General features: G+C 34.9%; 1 protein-coding gene across 1 annotated transcript in view; it reads right to left on the reverse strand.

Moving 5' to 3' along the window:
- Positions 1-23,476, reverse strand: part of LOC127869751 (intermembrane lipid transfer protein VPS13A-like) — a 172,802-nt gene that overhangs the window by 122,271 nt on the left and 27,055 nt on the right. Inside the window, exons 9-27 of the mRNA XM_052412411.1 lie at positions 22,017-22,147; positions 21,205-21,311; positions 20,093-20,264; positions 19,474-19,657; positions 18,576-18,676; positions 18,143-18,210; positions 16,339-16,416; positions 15,780-15,885; positions 14,320-14,424; positions 13,983-14,041; positions 9,905-10,063; positions 9,175-9,341; positions 5,930-6,047; positions 4,696-4,831; positions 3,381-3,533; positions 2,754-2,910; positions 1,953-2,006; positions 960-1,048; positions 37-200 (exon numbers count right to left, since the gene is read on the reverse strand). Of these exons, the coding sequence (XP_052268371.1) occupies positions 37-200; positions 960-1,048; positions 1,953-2,006; positions 2,754-2,910; positions 3,381-3,533; positions 4,696-4,831; positions 5,930-6,047; positions 9,175-9,341; positions 9,905-10,063; positions 13,983-14,041; positions 14,320-14,424; positions 15,780-15,885; positions 16,339-16,416; positions 18,143-18,210; positions 18,576-18,676; positions 19,474-19,657; positions 20,093-20,264; positions 21,205-21,311; positions 22,017-22,147 (2,308 nt within the window). The remainder of the gene's footprint in view (positions 1-36; positions 201-959; positions 1,049-1,952; positions 2,007-2,753; positions 2,911-3,380; positions 3,534-4,695; positions 4,832-5,929; positions 6,048-9,174; positions 9,342-9,904; positions 10,064-13,982; positions 14,042-14,319; positions 14,425-15,779; positions 15,886-16,338; positions 16,417-18,142; positions 18,211-18,575; positions 18,677-19,473; positions 19,658-20,092; positions 20,265-21,204; positions 21,312-22,016; positions 22,148-23,476) is intronic.

Below are 23,476 nucleotides of genomic sequence, written 5' to 3' on the forward strand. Positions count from 1 at the left end.
CTTACATAATTGCGTCATGGTTAAAGACAAAGCCACATGGACAATATAAAGATAATATTTACCCGCAATGACTCAGCAAAAACTATCAGATCCAAGATGGCCTCCTGGTGAAGAAGAAGTTCAAGGGCAGATAACTCAACATTGAGTGACTGTTCTGTCTTTTTGTAGGTTGTTGCAAAATCTGGTGCATCCACATTTGCCTGCATATAGAATGAACAAATCTGGAGCATCAACATTTGCCTGCTTATGTGCATATGGATAAACAAATACAGACACTAGTCAGCCATTTTAACCTGACATTTTGTTATTTCTAACCTGACATTTTGTTATTTCTAACCTGACATTTTGTTATTTCTAAACTGACAATTACATGTATATGACGAAAATGAGGCTTTTACAGTGTTCATATGATTAAATAGAGGATATTTATTGGATCCGGTGGATTATCGATTTTAATTCACGAGTGATCATAGAAAATAATATTTTCACGAGTGGCGCAGCCACGTGTGAAAATATATATTTTCTATTATCACGAGTGAATTAAAATCGATAATCCACCGAATCCACCAAATTTTCTTTTTATTTAATGCATTTTTCACAGTTTATATACATTGTTTAAGAGTTTAACTAAAGAATTTTGCTGGGATAATGACGTCATTTCGTTATTTCACAGTAAACAATGAAAATTATCGATAATTCTCACTGATAATTTTCACTGTTTGAAACAGTGAAATTATCAGTTTTAATTCACTGATATTTCTCTATAAACCACCGGAAAGCATTAAATAAAAAATAGAAAAATAAGGAAAATGGCGCCACCAAATAAACAGGCTTAAATCTGACCTTAAGAAATCTGACTTACAGAAAATTTAAGAAACCAAACCAAATGCCCTTTTTATTGACAGTGATTTTTTCTTAATCTTAGAAACTGTTGCTATGGACATGCATTTCAAACTGACCTTGAGAAAGCTGATCAGAAGCAGATTTGAGTGACCTGTGGCAGGTCTTGGAGTGTTCACCAAGTTTATCACAGATTTGTCAGCAAGTTCTGTAACAAACACATTGAACTTGGTGTTGCGCTGAGATGGCAAAAAAGTTATCAAAGCTCTCATGTTAATGAGGTGCCTTTGCTGTAATATAATAAGGCCGTGATCTGTGAAAAGAGGGTTTAATGCACAGGCTAATCTGGGATGACACTTTCCGCTTTTATCATATTTTCTGTTAAAAGAAAGTCTCTTCTTAGCAAAAATCCAGTTTAAGTGGAAAGTGTTGTCCCTGATTGGCCTGTGTGGACTGCACAGACTTATCTGGGACGACACTTTACCTACATGCATTAAACCCCCTTTCAAAGAGCATAGCCCAACTACATTATCACACAATTCATAAGTCATCACAGTAGTTACTTGTTGTTTGCTACATTAATACAAGGTTAAATGATGATCAGTCCACTATCAGTGTAAAGACATCAGACTTTATGCCTTTGCATGTGTCTTTTATTTGATTCTATATTGATCCAGCAATAACACAAAAAGTACTAAAAGTAGATTAATGCTGATTTGAATTTGACAATGCTCATGTTATACACAGTTCACAATCTATAATAAAGTTCTCATGAAATACGACAACTTAGTTGTCAATTTTAATGTGTTGTTAAATATACCTGTCAAGACGAAAAATGCAATGTTATTTACGCTTATAAAATTAGTCATGACTGAGTTCTTAAGTTTTTGGAAGCTCAACTTTAAGTAAGTAATTTTATATTTATTTCAAAAAGGTTTTCCTTCCCAATATTCTTTCTCAGATATTCATTCTATCCATAGTTTAATATGTTCATCATAAAGTATTAAAGCGTATTACAATTTAATCTTGTGGAAAAAGTGATCGTAAATGATGCCTGCAATATTTAAGGTGAAGCTAAGAATGATGTCAAACTTCTCACTACGACTGTTTACCTTCACAAAGACTCTCACTTTCCCCACGAAGCTGTGTGGCTAGGTCTGCAGAAACTGAAGTAAGTGTGAGTGTGCGCACATACAACAAGGCAGAACAATACAGAACGGTGCAGAGAAATCATGCAATATTAACAAGAAATAACAATGAACATAAACAAGGCATTAACAATTATTTGTTTCAGGCCAAAACAATTATTGAGTTAACAGCCACATATTTTAATTTCTGATATTTTTATATTTTTTAAATTTAAAGTTCAATCTAAAGTTTCTTAAAATTAAAAATTTCAAAACTTATTTGAAATATCCTTTAAATAAAATTTACCTGAAAAGGGTGGATTTAAAATAAAACCCTTATTTAAAAAAAAACACACACACAAAAACTTTAAATTGAATAAGAAATGATATTTTCAAATAATCTCAAACTTAAAATTTACTCTTTTAATAAAACCCATACAAATTCGGTGCCAAAATTTAGTCAAAGCTTTTATTGTAACAAGAGCTGTCACAAGACAGGAGGCTCAACTTTTCTTCCTCGTTGATAGTATAATGTACATTTTCAGTATGTAAATAGAAAACACACTTGAAAAATAGCGAAAATATAAATGATAAATTAATTATAAATAAATTAAGATAAAGATGCTTTACACATAAGCTTTTTTGAAAAATGTTTAGCAGCTCTGATTATTACATTTGTAAGAATAACTCATGCCCAACAAAACACGTGTTAGAATTAAGCAAAAGAAACTATTAACCCAAAGAAATAATTCAACAACAAAAAAAAAACATATATGTGTCCCTCACCTTCAGTTTTCAAATACTGCAAGTAAATGCCCCCTAGGAATGCTTCCACTTTGAGGTCAAATGTTCTGACCTTGACCATGGTGCCAAGGTTGTTTATCATGAGTCTCAGCAGTGGCAGGTCAACATCTTTCTGACGCTGAGAAATGTTCAGAGTAATCTAAAATGCAAAATTTGCCAGGTAATTCAATTTATTTACTTCTGTAGAACTGACCAATGCCAATTCCATGTTGTGAAACACTGTGAATCAGCAAGGAAACAGGTAAATATTGTTTTCACTTTTCTTTTTAGGGACAAAAAAGTGTCAGACACAATTTGCCTAAGACAGGTATTTGATCAATCAAAAAGCTAGATATCAACATATTAGGGTTTAAAAAAATATGTACATGCAAATAAATATTAAATTTTAGAGAATTTTGAAACCTCTCGAATTTTTAGCAGCTTCCATTCTTTATACAGAATAAGTTTCTATGGATTATCCTACAGAAAAATACGCGAGAGACCTAGTTTAAGGATACTACAATAAACCTGTTGAAGTTCAACCTCCAGTGAATGTTAAGCCGGATAACAGAATGCTTTAATTCAACATGAAAAGAAACTTAAAATTGGACAATAACTGTCACTACAGACCTTTTTGAGTTCAAACTCCAGCTCAACATCGGTGTAGTTAAAACTTTCCTGAGACTGGCTTCGTGTTGGCGGAGAAGCAGGCTTCAAAGCCAGAACTTTCTCTGACATACCCATGTCATCAACCGTAAGGGTTAAGGGTATATCTGTAGCACCCTGTAAGAACAACTTTTTTATTTTACAAATGTTTGCATGTGTAAAAAAATTTGAACCAACAATTTTTTAACTTTATTAGGAAAATATTACTTGGTAAAGATGTATGTTTTTATTTGCAGTAAAACTCTATCCTATGATAAGACAAGTCTTAAATTTAGAATTGTATTTTCCTTACAATTTCTATAAATTTGAGTTTTTGAACATTATTATTGCTTATGTTCAACTCACTGATTTAGATTAGGAGAAAAACTGAGCATTTTCAATCTAAAAAATATATGAATTCATTTTATTCTTATTTAGGGAAACTTTTACTCTGGCAGTCATTTGGGAAAATGTATCATCAGGAGTGTATGCTTTTTGAGATTGGAAATGGGGCCAAAATTGGGCCAGATGTTAGCCCCCATGAATGTCTTACTTATCTGTAACAAGTATTTAATTTATCCCATAGTTTGATGTCTTTGTTTGGGGAGAGAACCATGTACACACCCTGGTAAACTATAATTATAGCTCCTGCAAAGAATTAATCAATTTATCAATATAAATCCAATCTTGCTTACATTTGTTTTCAAAAATACACGTCACACAATTATAATTGCGTTATAATTTAAAATAATAAATGTGAAAGTCAACAAGGGACAAAATTGTTACAAAACCAGGTTTTCAATTTGAAAAAAAGTCTGATAAAGGGAGACAATTCAAAATGTGCATTGTTACCCCCCCCCCATGTTTAAGATTCAATCTATATTTACTCGTGGCGACCGACCCTATCGACGTAATTCTTTCGCGCGACACACCGTCTAATGATGGTGAACATATGTGCCAAATAATGTTAAAATCTCACCATGAACGACAAAGTCATGGCCCGGACAAGCTCATTTGTAGCCATGTTTGACCTTTGAACTCAAATTGTGACCTTGACCTTAGAGATATCGACATAATTCGTTCGCGCGACACACCGACTAATGATGGTGAACAAATGTGCCAAATGATTGTAAGATCAATGAACGACAAAGTTATGGCCCGGACAAGCTTGTTCCGCCCGCCCGCCAGCCCGCCCGCCGACATTTGCCAATCTTATAACCAGTTTTTTCCTTCGGAAAACCTGGTTAACAAAATGAAAGTGTTCAATTACAGATTGAAAATTACATCAAAATCAACATACCTGTACGAAATCGCCTTTGGTTGCTGCTGGCTCCAGCTCTGGTAGTGGGATACTGGTAGCAAGGGAGATAACCTCATGTAGTCTGCGGTCTGATATGTTCAGGCTAAGCAGGGGTATCAGCCCTTTGATCTTCATTCTAAAAATAGAACAAGAAACATACAGAAATCAAAAGCCTGGATGGACCATTTTTTTTGGTCCTTACCACAAATAACAATACTTTGTAAAGTTACACAAGATAAATCAAATATGTTATTTGTCTTTACAACATCATTAATGCACAATTTATTGCAATATGAAAATAGTGAGGTTCAGCTTATCTTGGTTTAACAGACTTATAAATGAGAGTGTTTATTTCAAATTACAATGATTATATCCCCTGTGTACTGTGTACTAACACCTCACTCTGGTCCAGCAGTCCTTACCAGCAGTGATGAATTCACAGATATAGAGAAAACAGTGCAGTTAACCATTGAGCCTCATTCTTGGCAAACAGGGCTTAATGCAGATCACCTTATGCAGTCCCCAAAAACTAATCAGGGACGACACTTTCTGCTTTCATGAGATTTTTCATTACAAAATAAATATCTTTCAAATGAAAATCCAGTTTAGGCGTAAAGAAGCGTCCCTGATTAGCCTGTGCAGACATGCATTAAACCCAGTTTTCCCAAATGTGGCTTAATTGATAAGTCAGCCTAGAATAACAAATAAAGATACAGATACTTTATGGGGGATCAATACACTCCGTGGAATACCCAATGTAAAGGCTAGACATCAATTATTCTAGGTCTTTAAGAAATTCAATTAAAACAACAACAGAAATACTACTTACTTGGCCATTCAAGGGTAGTTGTCAAACATGCATTTCTGTTGGGATAAGGAATATGGGGCACAGTTACTGTCTTTTATTTTACATGAATTTCCATCTCATCATTTTGGTTCATACAACAAAACAGTTTAAATCCTTACTTGCCTTTTCTGGGTTGCTCATCAAACATGCATTTCTGTAGCAGTACACTCCAACAAGTATATGGGGCCAAACATCGATCGTTTATTCATCATTCACAACCATGTCATATCAAGAATTTTACGTTTTGATATATTGAAAAATAAGTAAAACCCTAACTCGGCCTTTCTGTAGTCTTTATTGAAGTTTGTTGTCTTTTATTTCCCACAGGAACAGAGAGGGATTATATATAAATATCAAAAGTGCATCAAAAAAGAAAAACTCCCTTACTTGGCCATTCTGGGATCGTTGTCAAACATGCACTTCTGGAGGAGTACGCTCGGAGATATTGGACACAGGATATGCATGGGAGAGTCACGCAGTCTGCGAATGGATTTCCAGTCTTCACCTGGAATGGTTATAGAAACCTTGTATTCACTTAATTTGACTCCCAGCATATATTATTATGCAATGCAAATAAATATATTTAACATAAAATTAATTATGAACATACTGTAAACAAACATGTAAAAGTCTCTTGGTATAGTATAAGTTCTGTTAAAATCAAGGTCATGTCTTGTCAAAGATCTAACAACAAATTTAAGTTATGACATATATTAACAAGAGCACCGCCTTGCGGGTGCAGACCGCTCATCTATTTTTCTTTTTAAAGGTGTAGGGACCTATCTCAATTTCAATCACAAAGGAGGGAGGGGTGGAGTGGAGAGGGGTGTATAGTGTGGGGGTGTGGTCATTTATTACATTATCTTCCAAAAATGCAAAAAAAAATGCACAAAAAAAATATTTATTTTTTTTGAGGGGGGGGGGATTCTTGAGTGGGATGGTTGGACGGTATTTCAAAAATAAAATAATAAAAATAAATATTTGTGTTGTTTAACCATGTTTGAAAAAAAACAAGAGATGTGTTTGTCAGAAACACACTGCCCCCTATTTCGCCGCTTTAAAACAAAAATCGTTTTTTTTACCTTGGACCTTGAAGGATGACCTTGACCTTGAACTTCCACCACTCAAAATGTGCAGCTTTATGAAAACACCGCTTTGAAATATTTTTTTTTACCTTTGACCTTGAAGGATGACCTTGACCATGAAGGATGACCTTGACCTTGAACTTCCACCACTCAAAATGTGCAGCTTCATGATAACGCTGCTTGAAATATTTTTTTGACCTTTGACCTTGAAGGATGACCTTGAAGAATGACCTTCACCTTGAACTTCCACCACTCAAAATGTGCAGCTTCATGAAAACGCCGCTTTCAAATTTTTATTTTTTTTTACCTTTAACCTTGAGGGATGACCTTGACCTTGAAGGATGACCTTGACCTTCCACCACTCAAAATGTGCAGCTTCATTTGAATGCCGCTTTTTTTTTTTTTTTTTTTGACCTTGACCTTAAAGAATGACCTTGACCTTGAACTTTCACCACTTAAAATGTGCAGCTTCATGAGAACGCCGCTTTTAATTTTTTTATTTATTTTTTTACCTTTGACCTTGAAGGATGACCTTGACCTTGAAGGATGACCTTGACCTTGAACTTCCACCACTCAACATGTGCAACTTCATGAGAACGCCGCTTTGAAATTTTTATTGTTTTTTTTTTACCTTGAAGGATGAGCTTGACCTTGAGGGATGACCTTGACCTTGAACTTCCACCACTCAAAATGCATGCCAAATATCAAGTTGCTATCTTCAATATAATAAAGGTATGGTTAATGTTAAAGTTTTCAGACGGACAGACGCCCTATATATTTGAAATTTGACCTTGAAGGATGACCTTCACCTTTCACCACTCAAAATGTTCAGTTTTATGAGATACACATGCATGCCAAATATCAAGTTGCTATCTTCAATATTGAAAAAGTTATGGCCAATGTAAAAGTTTTCGGACGGACAGACACCATAAATTTGACATTTGACCTTGAAGAATGACCTTGACCTTGACCTTTCACCACTCAAAATGTGCAACTCCATGAGATTCACATGCATGCCAAATATCAAGTTGCTATCTTCAAAAGTGAAAAAGTTATGGACAAGGTCAAAAAAAAATTCGGACGGACGGACAGACTGACTGACATACTGACGGACAGTTCAACTGCTATATGCCACCCTACCGGGGACATAGAAATTATTTTATTATTGTTGGGGTTGGGGGTGGAAGGTCAAGGGGTATAATGTGAGGGTGTGGTGGTCATTTATTAGATGATCTTTAATTTAAAAAAAATGGGGGGATTGAGGGGGGATTCCTGGGGGGGATTCGGGGGGGCTAGGGGGATGGTTTGGGTGGAGTCTATTGTGGTATGTCAGGTAAGAGTTGTTTTGTCAATGTATCAATCGAATCTAATCATAAATAAAGAAGTTTTGGCAATTTTAGCAAAATTTAATAATTTGACCTTGAGAGTCAAGGTCATTCAAAGGTCAAGGTAAAATTCAACTTGCCAGGTACAGTACCCTCATGATGGCATGAAAGTATTTGAAGTTTAAAAGCAATAGCCTTGATACTTCAGAAGTAAAGTGGATCTAAACACAAAATGTAACCATATATTCAAAGTTACCAAGTCAAAAAAGGGCCATTATTCCGTAAAAATGACAATCAGAGTTATGCAACTTGTCCTTTACTGTCCCCTTATGATAGTTTGCGAGTGTTCCAATTATGAAAGCAATATCTATGATACTTTAGGGGTAAAGTGGACCAAAACACAAAACTTAACCAAATTTTCAAGTATAAAGGGCCCATAATTCCGTCAAAATGCCAGTCAAAGTTACATAACTTTGCCTGCACAGTCCCCTTACAATAGTAAGTAAGTGTTGCAAGTATGAAAGCAATAGCTTTGATACTTTAGGAAAAAAGTGGACCTAAACACAAAACTTAACCAAATTTTCAATTTTCTAAGTATAAAAAGGGCACATAATTCTGTCAAAATGCCACTCAGAGTTACATAACTTTGCCTGCACAGTCCCCTTGTGATAGTTAGTAAGTGTTGCAAGTATGAAAGCAATAGCTTTGATACTTACGGAATAAAATGGACCTAAACACAAAAATTAACCAAAATTTTCAAAGTATAAAAAGGGCACATAATTCTGTTAAAATGCAAGCCAGAGTTATCTAACTTTGCCTGCCCAGTCCCCTCATGATAGTAAGTCAGTGTACCAAGTTTGAATGCAATAGCATTGATACTTTATGATAAAATTGGACCTAAACGCAAAACGTAACCGGACGCCGACGCCAAGGTGATGACAATAGCTCTTTTTTTTCAAAAAATAGATGAGCTACAAAACAAATGCATTAATGATCAAATTGCTATTACCCTAAAGAAAATGTGAAAAAGACCCCATGAAAACGAACAGAAAACTGAAAATATACATAAATAAAATACTTTGTGCCTAGCAATCATGCATCCTTTAAAATTGTACTTACATTAATTTAAATTTGTTATACACTTTTTTATAACACAGACCACAAAAAACTTAAATGGTCTAAAATCATCACTAATAAAGTCATTAACACAAGAAATGTTAACCTGCATGTATCATCATAAGTTGAACATTTTCCAGGCTGATGTTGAACGTGTCGTATGCCTTCCCCATCACTTCCTCCATTGACCCACGTTTGAGACCCTCCTCCGATAGTCTCTTCTGTGTCCCAATCTTCAGATGACCCAAGTCTAGTATCAGCTTTGAAACATCCCTGAATTGAAATACGCTTCACTCTGGGATAACAGGGTTGAATTCATGTGCTTAAGGTATTGTCCCAGATTAGCCTGTGCAAGCCACAGGCTTATCAGTTTTAACACTTTGTTTTTTTTTTTGGTAAAAATTCAGTCTAGGCGGAAAGTGTTGTTCCTGATAAGCCTGTGCGACTGAACAAGCTGATCTGGGACGACACGTTGAGTACATGCATTACACCCCTTTTTCCCCATGACCTTTGTTTCTGTAATTTGCTGAAAAAAGAGACATTTATGTAACCTAGAGCTTCAAAACATTTGTGTACACATTTCGTGTGTGTAAAAAAGTTATCAATACAATTTATAAAATTAACTTACTTGTCGTTTGATCCCTTCCTCTGATTGGACCCTTGAGGAATTATTATTGGTAAACACAGGTCAGGCACGAGCTTCCAAATATCTTTGTGTAACATTTCTGTGCTCTTTTCAATTAAGGTAAATTTCACTTCTTACTTATTGAACTCAAAAGCAAAATACCTAAAAAAAATGTAAACAAAAAGAATATTTTAGTTAATGCTTTCCATACTTGTGTTTAGTCCACAAGCCCCTATGTGGTACGATGATGTAGGAAGACATGAGATCTACGGCTATCTCCGTGTACTTCTTGAGGTTAATGGCGTGTTGTAGACTAGAGGCTGACTGTTCCTTTATATCCTCATACTTGGACATGGCCAGCTGTGACAGCCTGGGAAAGAAAAGAGCATTGTTCTGGAAAAACTGGGCTTAATGTATCTGTGCAAAGTGTCATCCCAGATTAGCCTGTGAAGTCTACACAGGCTAATCTAGGACAACACTTTCCGTCTGGACTGGATTGTGGCTATGAAGAGACCTCTTTTAAACAATAAATGCCACAAAAGCGAAAAGTGTGGTCCCTGATTAGCATATACATTAGGCCCAGTTTTCCCAGAAAGAGGCTCAATTGTAGATATACATATAAATACAAAGTTATGAATTGATGTTGTTTAACAGATGGTATACAAAACTTGCGACTTTATGGATACTTTCATCATTATTTGATCCCATTAATGAATAAAAATCAGATATTGAACATCCCCCATGGTACCAATTAAAAAGATATTGGGTACGGATGTCTCTGTGTTTAAAACAATAGAAAAATGCATGAAATTCACAATCAATAACACGTTTATTATTGTTATCCAGACAAAAATAACAGAGTCTATCATCAAATGGGATATTTGATTGTCTATCATCTCAATATTTAATTTGTGATTAGAACATCTAAATTTAGAAAATGCAATTTTATGTTTATATGGTATGTTTTCTTAGGTAAGATATCTTTCAGTATTAAGCATTGTTTTGTAATACATGTAATGGTGACAGCGAAAAGAATTGTTTTTATCAATTTGCCAGTTTTGAGTATAACAATCAATAATACGTTGGCGAAAGTGTCTAATGAATAAATTAACATCACCAATTTCTTGACTTATCCTTACATTTCCATATCCATAACGAAATAGCATTGTTTTGACATCTGAAGCCCAACATTTTCTTCTGGAGTCATCAAGCCCTTTTAACATTATATAACACTGTTTAGGGTATTTATGATAGGCATAGTTAGTAACGTACACCAATATTTTATAAAATTGACAAAGTAGGTAACACATAATGGGAGACGTCCGCATTCACCATGAACAAGACATGTGTGAGTAGGTTTTTTAACATGCAAAATTCGTTTACAAAATTTGTTATGTACAACTTCAATTGAGTCGATATACTCGTAACCCCATATTTGTGATCCATAACATAGAATTGGTTTGATCATACTATCAAACAATATAAATAATTCTTTAGTCGGGAAATACCCAAATGATTTTTATAGTTGTAAATAGAAAAAAATTGCTTTTTGTGCTTGTGCACTTAGTTTTTCATGTGTAGCGCTCCAAGATAATTTTGGTGTAAACATTAATCCCATGTATTTATAAATAGATGTAGTATTTATTCGCGTGCCCCAGAAACTCCAATGTTCGTAATGTCTTAAAGGTCCACCGTTCTTAAATACAATTATTTCTGTTTTTTGTAGATTAATTTCCATTGCAGTAAAAACACAAAATTCGTCAATAACGTTTAATTGCTGTTGTAATTTAATTGCTGTTTCGGCACAGCTAGCTACATCATTGGCGAACATTAGACATATAATGTCGTGGATTTCATTAGTTATGAATATTCCATTTCCACATTTCTCTCGTAACATCGTAGATAATTCATCGATAAATAATGTAAAAATCGTTGGACTGGTTTTATCACATTGCCTGGTTCCAATATTGCATTTAAAAAAACTCTGTTATGTTAACATGTGAAAAAAAAGAGTGTCCGTCGGTTTGGATTTTCGTATTTTGAATTTTAACGCATGAATACACTGATGTATACATATTAAGTAAAACATTTAAAAAAAATCAAAGTATGCCTTTTCTTTGTACGGACTGGAAGAGTACATGATGATTGATTTAATCGAAGGCTTTGCGGAAGTCAATGTAAAAACAATAAAATATACCTCCTTTTTTTGACAGATATGTTTTAGCTATAGCTTGTAGACAGAATATATTATCGATAGCTGAGTAACCGGTACGAAAATCTGACTGTGATTCATCAATTTTATTGTTGGTTTCTTTCCATTCGTACAATCGTTTATTAATGACACCCGTGAAGATTTTATACATTGTATTTGTAAGTGATATTACACGATAGTTTTCTGGCATATGTGTTGGTCCTGATTTATGAATAGGACAGATGATACTTTTCCCCCATGAATTCGGGAATTCTTTAGTTTCAAAAATGTTGTTAAAAATCTTAACAAGATATGGTGCTAAAATGTCAAAAGTATATTTATAATATTCTGATGGGATGCCGTCTATACCACAGCTTTTGCCATTTTTCAGTTTTCTAATGGCATCTTCGACTTCTGATTAAATGATTGGTGAATTAAGGGATATTGTATTAGGAGCAGAATCTACAGCTATATCGTCCAATAAAATGGGTGGTGCGTTATTATCATATAGTAAATCAGAGAAATAATTTCGCCAATCATTTGGACTTATACTAATGTCAGTGCATATTTTCCGTTTTGCTTGTTTAATTTTTGTCCATAAATAATTTGGGTTATTGCGGTTATTAATAAGTTCCCTTCTGTTTTCTGTTTGGAATTCCCGCATTTTGTTATTGCAGTAATTTTTTAATGTGTTTCTGCCATTTTTGTATTCCCTTAGATCAATTTATGAGTTGGAAAGCCGAAATATCCGTAAATACTTATATTTCTGCATTTTAAGAAAGTTACAATTTTCGTCCCACCATTTCGGTTGTTCGTCTTTCTTCCTCGGAGACTGTGACATGACTTCGCCAGCTTCGTGATAAAATGACGTAATTTTATCACTAGCTGCATTAATGTTTTCATCTATAATGTTAATCAATGCTTGGCTGTTTTTATCAAACAAACTTTTTAAGCGATCTAGAAAGACATGTTCAAATTTACTCCTCCAATTATACTTTTTAAAATACGATAATTTACCTTGGTTATTACTGACAATATTTATGTCATCAATATACTTCATATACATATGACATGTAATCGGAAAATGATCGGATTCGCCACGGTTAAGCACTTGAAAATCGTTAATATGATCGAACAATTCAGATGATGCAATCATATAATCAACCACACTAGCTCCATCGTTTGAGATACACGTAAATTGACCATCTTTATCTCCTGGGAATCATCCGTTTAAAATATGAGTATCAAAAACTCAGCACATATTTACTAGAGATCTGCCAAAATTGTTCATCCGAAATTTATCTTTGTTTGCTCGTGGTATGTCGAATAAACTACCTTCGTAATCAACTTCTCCAAAAATGTAATCTAAATTGTCATATTGTATATAATTTCTTAAAATCTCTTGTTCTTGCATTAAAATCACCTGCTAAAAATATCGATGCGTTTGGGTATAGGAGTTTTAACTCTTCTAAATTAGAGAATACAATCGATAGAACATTCTTATCATTTTGTGAGTCATATATAGGGGACCCTTCTGGTGAAACGTATGCAAAATACATGATAATATCATTTGATTTAAATATAGATGAACATTTGAGATATAATACAATACAGTCAGAAAATGAGTTCATAATACGGGTCACAATATTAAGTTTCATTAATTGGCTTCTGACAAAAACACACGTACATACAATTGTTTCACATATGTGTCTCAAAATATAGCATGACAAAACCAGAGCAAAAACGTTTTCTAATATTTACTTGTCAGACAAATGTTCCATTGACCAGCAGACAGGAAAACTCTTTCATACCCCTACTTGCATGGGTATAAAAAGGCAAATAATTGTACAGGTACGTAATGTGCTTTGTATGGATATTGCCCAAACAATGCTACTTTAATAAAGGAGAAAACCCTGAAAGATCTTCAAATATTTCATCAAATGCAGTGGCTGTGTCTAAAGGGATAGAAAGATTTGAATGAAAATTATAATTCTGCAGTAAAATCATATAACACACATATGGATACTTCTTTACGAAATATGTCATTTCCTAATTATGGTTCCTTATATATATGCTACAGCTGACTTGGTTTACTCACTGTTTCAGTTGGATATCTTGTGGAGGTTGGAAGAAGTTTGCTAAGTGATTTACTGTCACCTGAAAAAATAGCAACATAATTAGATTTATTATCGTGGAAAAGCAAAAGCAACAAACAAATCTGACACTAATTGTCATATCCTACCATCCACGTTATATTTTTTTTATAAAAATCTTATTAAGGAATGTTTCCGTTAAAAGTCGTTATTCTTTTTGAATCATTGACCAAACTTTAAAATAGTTATTTACCCAATGTTGGAACAGGTCCCTTTAAGAATAACTTTCTCGACCATGGCCAATATACCTCTTTAAGTTTTCTTCTCAAAAGACATACTCACCGCATCATAAATGATCTGCAAGGGGCGGGCGTTGACTCTCACTCTTGCGTCACACAGTCCATCCAGTGGGTTGGTCTCAAACAAGAAGTTTATTAGGGACAATGCCTGCAAGTGTAAATAAGATTCAGTTTCAAAACTATTTATTTTAGCTCGATTACATAAAAAGACTAAGGCTTATTGAAACGCTTTAGAGTGTGTTTCCTGTGTAGAATCGGCACTTGGTGTCTTTTGGGGGATCTACAGACCACTTCCACAGTGGGGATCAAACACTTTTTACTGTCTAAGAATTTTGCTTGGAGTTTGTTATGTCACAGAGCGAATTTGACTGGTTGATAAAATCAATTTTATTTTCAAGTTAAATAATCTAAAAAAGTAACATAAACATAAATCAGTCCGTATTTTGTTTACATATTGATATTTTGTCTTCATTTTTATCAAAGTTTTAGATATTGCTGTTGTTTTTTGTCGGACCTTGTTCGGACACAAGGTCCGACAGTTCTAGAAATATTATCGCATGGGTTGTAATATTTGTATATTTTTATTTCTAGCCTTTTTGCTCACTTGTGATTAAAAAAAGCAATACAAATCCACTTTGGGGGGCTTACATATGTTGCAAAAAACCTTCAATTTGTTGTGGCCTCAGGTGAACTCAAAAACATTGCTGAAATTTCCATACGACCTAAGATGCATAAACAAATAAAAAGATCCATTGAAAGTTGTTTGTGCTGGTAAAGCACATAACTTCTTTATCTGTCATAAAAGCCTTGCTGAGGAAAATGGGGTTTAATGCATGTGTGTTATGTGTTGACCCTGATTACACTGTGTATTCTGCACTGCAGGCTTATCAGGGACAACACTTTCCCCCTTGACTGGATTCTGCACTGGCTTATCAGGGACAACACTTTCCCCCTTGACTGGAATTTTTCGCTAAGAAGAGACTTTTTATAACCAAAACATACCATAAATCGGAACATGTCGTCCTGCGGACTGCACAGGCTACTCTGAGACGACACTTTTGCATTAAACACCATTTTCCCAAAATGAGACTCATATCAATTTCTAGCAGATAGATTAGTTAAGCATTCAAACATCACTATCCCTTTCCTGCTCAGAAGAAAAGCAAAAATGGCTTTATGCAAACGAAATAAAACCATAACAGTCTGTTACTCGCAGTCTGTTCAGGTTTTATGCTGTTTGCTGCTAATCAGTACCTTACGGATCGAAATGAAGCATTTAAAAATTGAATCTAGTAAGGTCTTAAATTTCATTTGAGTTTCTTAGGGACTTAAAATGCGACAAAGTGCATAACTTAAGAACCTCTTCTTTGCAGATACAACAATTTGGCATGCAAACATCACTAAAGAAATAAAAAAGATCCATTAAAAAAAAAGTGTGGGTACAGCTCAATACTGTTGTATCTGATGTTAAGCAGAAACAACAGTTGAGCATTCCTGCAGTACCTCTTCTTGTTCTGTAAACTTCTCTAGCAGGGAGGACACCATGTGAGGGATGATCTCCCCTTGCTGGGTACCCAGCACCGTCATCTTGTCCATCTTGGCATTCACCCTGAAATAAATATGTGTCTACTGTAAATATTGCAAAATTGATACATGTATTCTAACCCTGTAAAAATGTTTGCTGCAAAAATGGCAAAGTTGATGTTAATGTTATTTTCAGTAAAAATTGCAAAGTTCATATATCATATATCATACATTTTCTAAGAGATAATGTTAAACGATAACTGCAACATTTGATCAACATATGAAATTCAAAATAATTTCATAGTGCTATACAGTTTGAATCTTACTGTGTAACTGGTATTAATCCTGTACTCAAATTACTGCACTCTTTATTTAATTTATGTAATTAATGTTCAAAACTAAGGCATAATTGGTTCTCATAATTTTTGCAAACTGGGAGACACTTTTCTTTAGTCCATCAAGTATATTATTTGTTGGCAATTCAAATAATTGATAGTAAGACATTGGTAGTATGAAATGGTTCAAGACCGGGACATACTTGATGGCAGAGGCCGCTGGTCGCTGTTCCACTGTGGAGTAGACATTCTTTAACTGCAGCTTCAACAGCTGGGAATCCCTGAAACCATGGTAACAAGATAATTATTTAAACCACGACAAGCAGACATGATATGTAACCATGGCAACCAGAAACAAAATATATACCCATGGCACCCACACAGACATAAAACCATGTTTACAAGAGAAATTTTTTAATAATTGCAACCAAAGCAGAAATGTAACGATAGCAACCAGGAAAGATTTCTTTAAGTTATATTTATTTATTTCAGTTTGATTGCATTAAAAGCATAAGGTATTGAAAGGAATTAATGTTGCAAAAGTAGTTCCAATTAGGAATTTCATTACCTAACTTTGTTAGTTCGTAGCCATTTGCTTATTTCGCAAATTGCAGAGAAAGTCCTGACTGCTGTAATGAATGATTGTCCACTTTGCTGTGAATTGCCAAGGTGGCCATTACTAATAGGTTGCAATTAAATCATGTACGCAAGGATATTGGAAACAATCCTTAAAGCAGCAAATCAAACTACAAACAATACTTTTTATCATTTTATCATTATAACAAATAAAGGAAGTTAATAAACTGATAAAACCTGACAAACATAATGTAATATCTCAAAGAAACATCTCAGAATCACAAGAAAACTTAGTAGCTATATTCACAATTAAAAAGAACATTTTTAATCTAATTTATCATTATCTTAACGTTTTTTGTCAACTGGTCCCCCAAGACTGTGAAATAAAGATGTTTTATATATAGTAACACAAACAGAAAATCTAAAACAAACAACATCTTATCAACAAACAAATAACACTTTCTTTAAAAAGAAATTTTAAACAAACAATATCTCATTAACAAACATCATCTCATAAAAAAATAATAACAGTTTCTTAAAAACTTTCTTTGCAGGGCTTTAAGTTCATTGCTTTTTCTGATACTTTGCCTCTTGACCTTGACACTTACAGATTGCTTTCATATTGCAACAGCTGGAGCTCTCTGTAACCATGACATTCAGATATGGTACCGTAATATATCATGTATATTGTGAAACCATTTTAAATCGCACCCTATTATATAATGCCAACATGGTGGAGAACAAAGTTTTGTTATTAAGTAAACTGGCAAATTCAACTACAAATCTGCCACCACTTTAATATCATTGATTAATGACTTTTCTATTAAATTTTTGGATATAAAACATTGCATTAAACGTGGTCAACTACACAACAGTAATCATTTCCAAATTATTGTTTTGAAAGAAAATGAAGAAACGAGAGATGTGTTTGTAAGAAACACAATGCCCCCTACTGCGCCGCTTTGAAGCCATATATTTGACCTTTAACATTAAAGGATGACCTTGACTTTTCACCACTCAAAATGTGCAGCTCCATAAGATACACATGCATGCCAAATATCAAGTTGCTTTCTTCAATATTGCAAAAGTTATGGCCAATGTTAAAGTTTTCAGATTTTCAGACAGACGGACAGACTGACTGACAGTTCTACTGCTATATGCCACCTTACCGAGGGCATAAAAAAGTGAACACACAGTGCAAACATAAATTACGGCATTTTTGTTTTCAATGCTTACAGTTGTTATTGTAATTTCTGAACATACCGGTAGATATTCTTTATTTCAGGATTTGAATCTTACTCTGCCATGCAATCAGTCAACAACAGAAAAAATCTTACCATAAAAATTACCTTTTCTGTTCAAGGCTAAGTATGCAAAGGTAATATTTTTTGGGAAACATGGATACTTTTGCCTTTTATATGTGACACTTACGATTTGCTGTCATCTCCTAGGGTGACAGACAGGTTGTTTAGCTTTGTGACTATCCGTAATGCAACAAACTGCAAGAAAGTAACAGTAATACTCTAAATAGACTTGTGCCCTGATCTTGGACATTACAACTACATCATTAAAACATACTATGATAATTTAAAATTAGATAACTTTGTTTTCATATCGAATGAAGAAGGACAAATAACAATCGTGCTTTGGTCATAGTACAGCTGCAATCAGGAGGTACTGTAGATAAAAGTAAATAAGTATTAAAAATTGACAATATTTCACTTGCGTTTACATGTTCTTGAATTTTCTGGACAAAATGGAAAATATATTTCACCATCCCTAGGTAATGATTGAGTTGTAATAATCAGGGTCAGAAAACTACTTATTCAACATCGAGTACAGATAACCAAGGGGAGATAACTACCGTTTTGGGCAGGGTAAGGTCCACTTCGTTCTCCTGGTAGCCTATGGCCTCATACAGTTTGTTCTTCTCCTCCAAGTTGAACTGCTCATAGAACTGCTGCTCTGAAATGTTCAGTAAAACAAAATGAGCCTCACTCTATTAAAACTGGGCATGCTGGGTTATTTGTCATCTGCTAAAATGTTGACTGCTGAATTTCTAAAATAAGCATTTTCTTCGATTTTTATCAAAGAATACTATCAGAATCGCAAACAGTTTGGATCCAGATGAGACGCCACTTTCTGTAACGTCTCATCTGGATCCAAACTGTTTGCAAAGGCCTTCAAAATTCGGTTCCAGCACTGTAAGGGTTAAAACTGGGCATGTGCGTCAAGTGTTGACCAAAATTACGGTAGCCTGTGAAGTCAGCACAGGCTTAAGAGGTACGACAATATCCACCAAACCTGGATTTTTGTTAAGAAGGGACCTCCTTTATAACAAAAAGAATCCATAAAAGCTGAAGTGTTGTCCCTGATTAGCCTGTGTGCACTGATAAGTATGTGTCTAAACATTTGTACAATAATACATAAATTTTCCTTAAGATACATTAATTAACTTATCATTGTTTAATGGCATTTGCCAAACAAGGTTAAATAAAGTCAATATATAATGATGAGGTGTTATTTATTTCTCAATAAATGATGACAGTTCAAAAGACTGTTACTAAAAATAAAGCTATTTGAAAATTGTTTGCTTTTTCTTAAAAGCATAACATAGATAAAAAAACAGACATCATGCAGGCACATCTCGGGAATATTTTCTGATCACTGATTTTTTTTTAATTACTGACAAATATTTTCATACCCCTAACGCATATATCTTATCCTGACAAATATTTTCAAATAATTTACAAATCACTTACGGATATTTTCAACTTCCCCTTTTGCCTTTCCTTCGTCCTTTTTCTTGCCTCCTCTAAACCAGCCACCGAACCAGCCTGCGTTTTTCTTGTCCTCTGCGCGCCGTGCACCCCGTTTCTCTGCCTCCACCTCAGCCTGCTGGCGCAGCACCGTCAGGTTGAAGACATCCAGAAATTCCTCACATTCCTGTCATATAAACAAATCCAATGCATTCTGCATATATAAAGGAGTCCATCAGTGAATAGTTAACATCATGTCAAACATGATTAAAGCCATAAGCAGAATTTTCATTCTTGTTTTATTTACTACCAACTGTAACATAATATCTCTGATTGCGCAGTCTGGTAGGGAGCTTCCCTGATGGCTATTATAGTCATGCAAGGCTTGTGATGTTCTCATTAGTGGAAAGGGTAGTTACAGGCCAGACCAGATCAGCAGACTGGTCTGGAGCTACGCAGGCCGCATGTGACATAAGACCCATTTTCCCAAGATGCAGCTGATATGGTTTCAATTCCCACTCTGGATATGTCCTCCACATCTGATAACTCCAAGTACTTTGGTAAAATAAAATTGGTTGAAAGTCATACTTAAGTTAATGAAGTTAATGCTATTCCCACTCACGTCCAGTGTTTTCTGGAGGTCAGCAGGCACTCTCTTGGCCTCCAGTTTCCTCACATAGGCCTCCTTGTATCGCAGCTTGCTGTCCCGGTGCAGCTTTATGTGTTGCCATGACCACATCCGTCGTCGACGACGCACCATCTTCTCTAAAATAGACGTGTAGGCGAAGTGCCACCTGTTGGAGAGAAATACAATGATGCTATGCTGAGATTATATAATAATTAATTTAATGAAAAGATAAATGAAAATATTTGGGGTTTCATTATGATCCCTGGCAACATTAACTGTCGACAATGCACTGTTTGGTCAAGGATGCTGTTGTAAGCAAAGTAGCACTTGGGTGGGTTGGGTACAGGGGAGGAAATAATTAAATCAATGAAATGATAAATTTGATTAAAGTGAATTGACCATTCCCAGAAAAATTCATATGCAAGAATATGGAATATTCCCTGTGTGAAACACACTGTCTCTTCAAGGACACTGTTGTAGGCAAAATTTCACCTGTAGGAGATAACAAAATAATAATTTATGAGATCAAATGATAAGTTTTAATACTTTTTTTAACAAATTACCAGACAAATAAATGTGTAAACAACTTTTTTTTTTCATTTCATTAAACACACTTTTTCTTCATGATACTGTTGTAGGCAAAGTAAAACCTAGGAAAATTAAATAGAACAGTGCTCAATTGAGATAATAATAATATGTATCACCTTGAAACCACAATTTTATATATGAGTCAAGGTGTAAGTCAAGACACGGCCATTAGTGGGAAGAAGTTGTGTGGCATCCCAGTTAAATAAGCCTGGAAAACACTTGTCCTTATAGATTTGGGTCCCAACAAGCTACAATTTTCTAGCCCTGTAATTTGGCACCCACCATGGGATCCTGACATTGCCTTGGTTTACCCTTGCAAGGCCTGTTGTAAATTATACAGCTCACTGAATGGCTAAATTGAAGGCATTTCAAAAGAGGGTGTATGCCGTAATATTGTCACTGAAAGGGGAGATGTTGTACGCTACCAAGTTAATTAAGTTATATCTGATATCAAGAAGTCTTGATTTCAAGTCCATTACTGGTCCCACATTTGTATTTGCACTGTATGATTCCCTTACCAGGTCCTAATATGACCACGTAGAGGCACGCTGGGTTTGTATTTCTTGTAGACGCCCATGAGGCTGAGCCGCTCAAACTCTTCCAACATCTCCAGAACATCGTTGTACTGAAATGACCATGGAAACACTTGTCAAAATCATAACGTAATGAACACACATCTTTGACAACGTCCCAGGAAGAAATATTGCACTGTGACTAAAGGCAAAACAAGAGCCGTGTTTGTGAAACACAATGCCCCCTACTGCGATTTGAAGCCATAATTTGACCTTTGACCTTTAAGGATGACATTGACCTTTCACCACTCAAAACATGCAGCTCCATGAGATACACGTGCAAGTTGCTATCTTTAATATTGAAAAAGTTATGACCAAGGTTAAAGTTTTGGGATAGACACACAGACACTCACATACAATGACAAAAAGACAGACAGGCCAAAAACAATATACCCCGATCATTCGATCCGAGGGTATAAAAACAGAATATGCGAGGCAGATATTATTGTCTTTAAACAAATTAGTTCATAAAACAGGAACACAAAAGTTCCTGAGATTTTTACCTATGCTTAAGTTTACAAATCCTAATGTCATCAAATATCGCACTACATAAACTTTGAGCAGGCCAATGTAAGTTATTAATATCACAGTGAAAGAGAATCACACTGAATGGCAAAGCAATACAACAGTACCTGACTTTGCAAATGCTTATGTCATCAAATATCACAGTTAGAGAGTATTACATTCAATGACAACACATTGAACCAGTACCTGAGTTTTGGCAAGCCCTATTCTTATGTCATCTAATATCACAGTACCTGAGTTTTGGCAAGGCCTATGATAATGTCATCCAATATCACAGAGAGAGAGATCTTGGGCTGCTTGAAGTCGTGTTCTTCAGGCTTTGTGGTGATCTTCAAGTGAGCAACAGAAGAGATCGGCCGAATTACTGCAGGGTAAACATCAAGCAAATATAACAGGAGATTGGCCGAATCACTGCAGGGTAAACATCAAGCAAATATAACAGAAAAGATCGGCCGAATCACTGCAGGGTAAATATCAAGCAAATATAACAGAAGAGATCGGCCGAATCACTGCAGGGTAAACATCATGCAAATACAACAGGAGATTGGCCGAATCAATGCAGGGTTAACATCAAGCAAATATAACAGAAAAGATCGGCCGAATCACTGCATGGTTAACATCAAGCAAATATAACAGAGGAGATCAGTCGAATCACTGCAGAGTAAACATCAAGCAAATATAACACAGGAGATCAGCTTAATCACTGCAGGGTAAACATCAAGCAAATATAAAAGAAGAGATCGGCCGAATCACTGCAGGGTAAACATCAAGCAAATATAATAAAGAAGATCGGCCGAATCACTGCATGGTAAACATCAAGTAAATATAACAGAGGGGATCCACCAAATCACTGCAGGGTAAACATAAAGCAAATATAACAGAGGAGATCAGCCGAATCACTGCAGGATAAACATAAAGCAAATATAACAGAGGAGATTGGCCGAATCACTGCAGGGTAAACATCAAGCAAATATAATAGAGAAGATCGGCCGAATCACTGCATGGTAAACATCAAGTAAATATAACAGAGGGGATCCACCAAATCACTGCAGGGTAAACATAAAGCAAATATAACAGAGGAGATCAGCCGAATCACTGCAGGGTAAACATAAAGCAAATATAACAGAGGAGATCGGCCGAATCACTGCAGGGCTAATGTTCACAGGAGCAGCATAATTTGTTGAGTGCTTGGCAAATATTGAGATACTTTTAATAAGTAATTAAAAAGGATAACAATTAAGAAGACAAAATAATTGTAAAATGACCAAAAGAAATTATCATCATAACAACAGACTGGTATTACATGAACAAAAGATAAATATACAAGAGTGTGATCATCAAAAAAATACAGGTAGTTGTTTTTGATGGAAAGATTGCACAAAGTCACAATCAAACAATAATATTAAATTTTTAGAATTCAAACAATCAATTATAACATTGGCATTTGACATGGCCCAAATAAAGTTAAGATCTTATTTCAAATTTAAAATCAAAACATAATAATCAATGGATGATTTCCAAAGTAAAATTTAAACTGTTAAAAAAGCAGTTTAACAGCACAAATATGTCAACTGAACAATAGATAAAACAAGCATATTCTGAATTTGGCAAAGAGGACTTTGTATCACACCTTTAGTTTGATGATCAAGACCGAAATGCAGCTGACAAAGCAAGTTCTGCCAGTGTCAATTAA

The sequence above is a fragment of the Dreissena polymorpha genome, chromosome 2 (assembly GCF_020536995.1).
Source record: "Dreissena polymorpha isolate Duluth1 chromosome 2, UMN_Dpol_1.0, whole genome shotgun sequence".
NCBI classification, from domain to species: Eukaryota; Metazoa; Mollusca; class Bivalvia; order Myida; family Dreissenidae; genus Dreissena; species Dreissena polymorpha.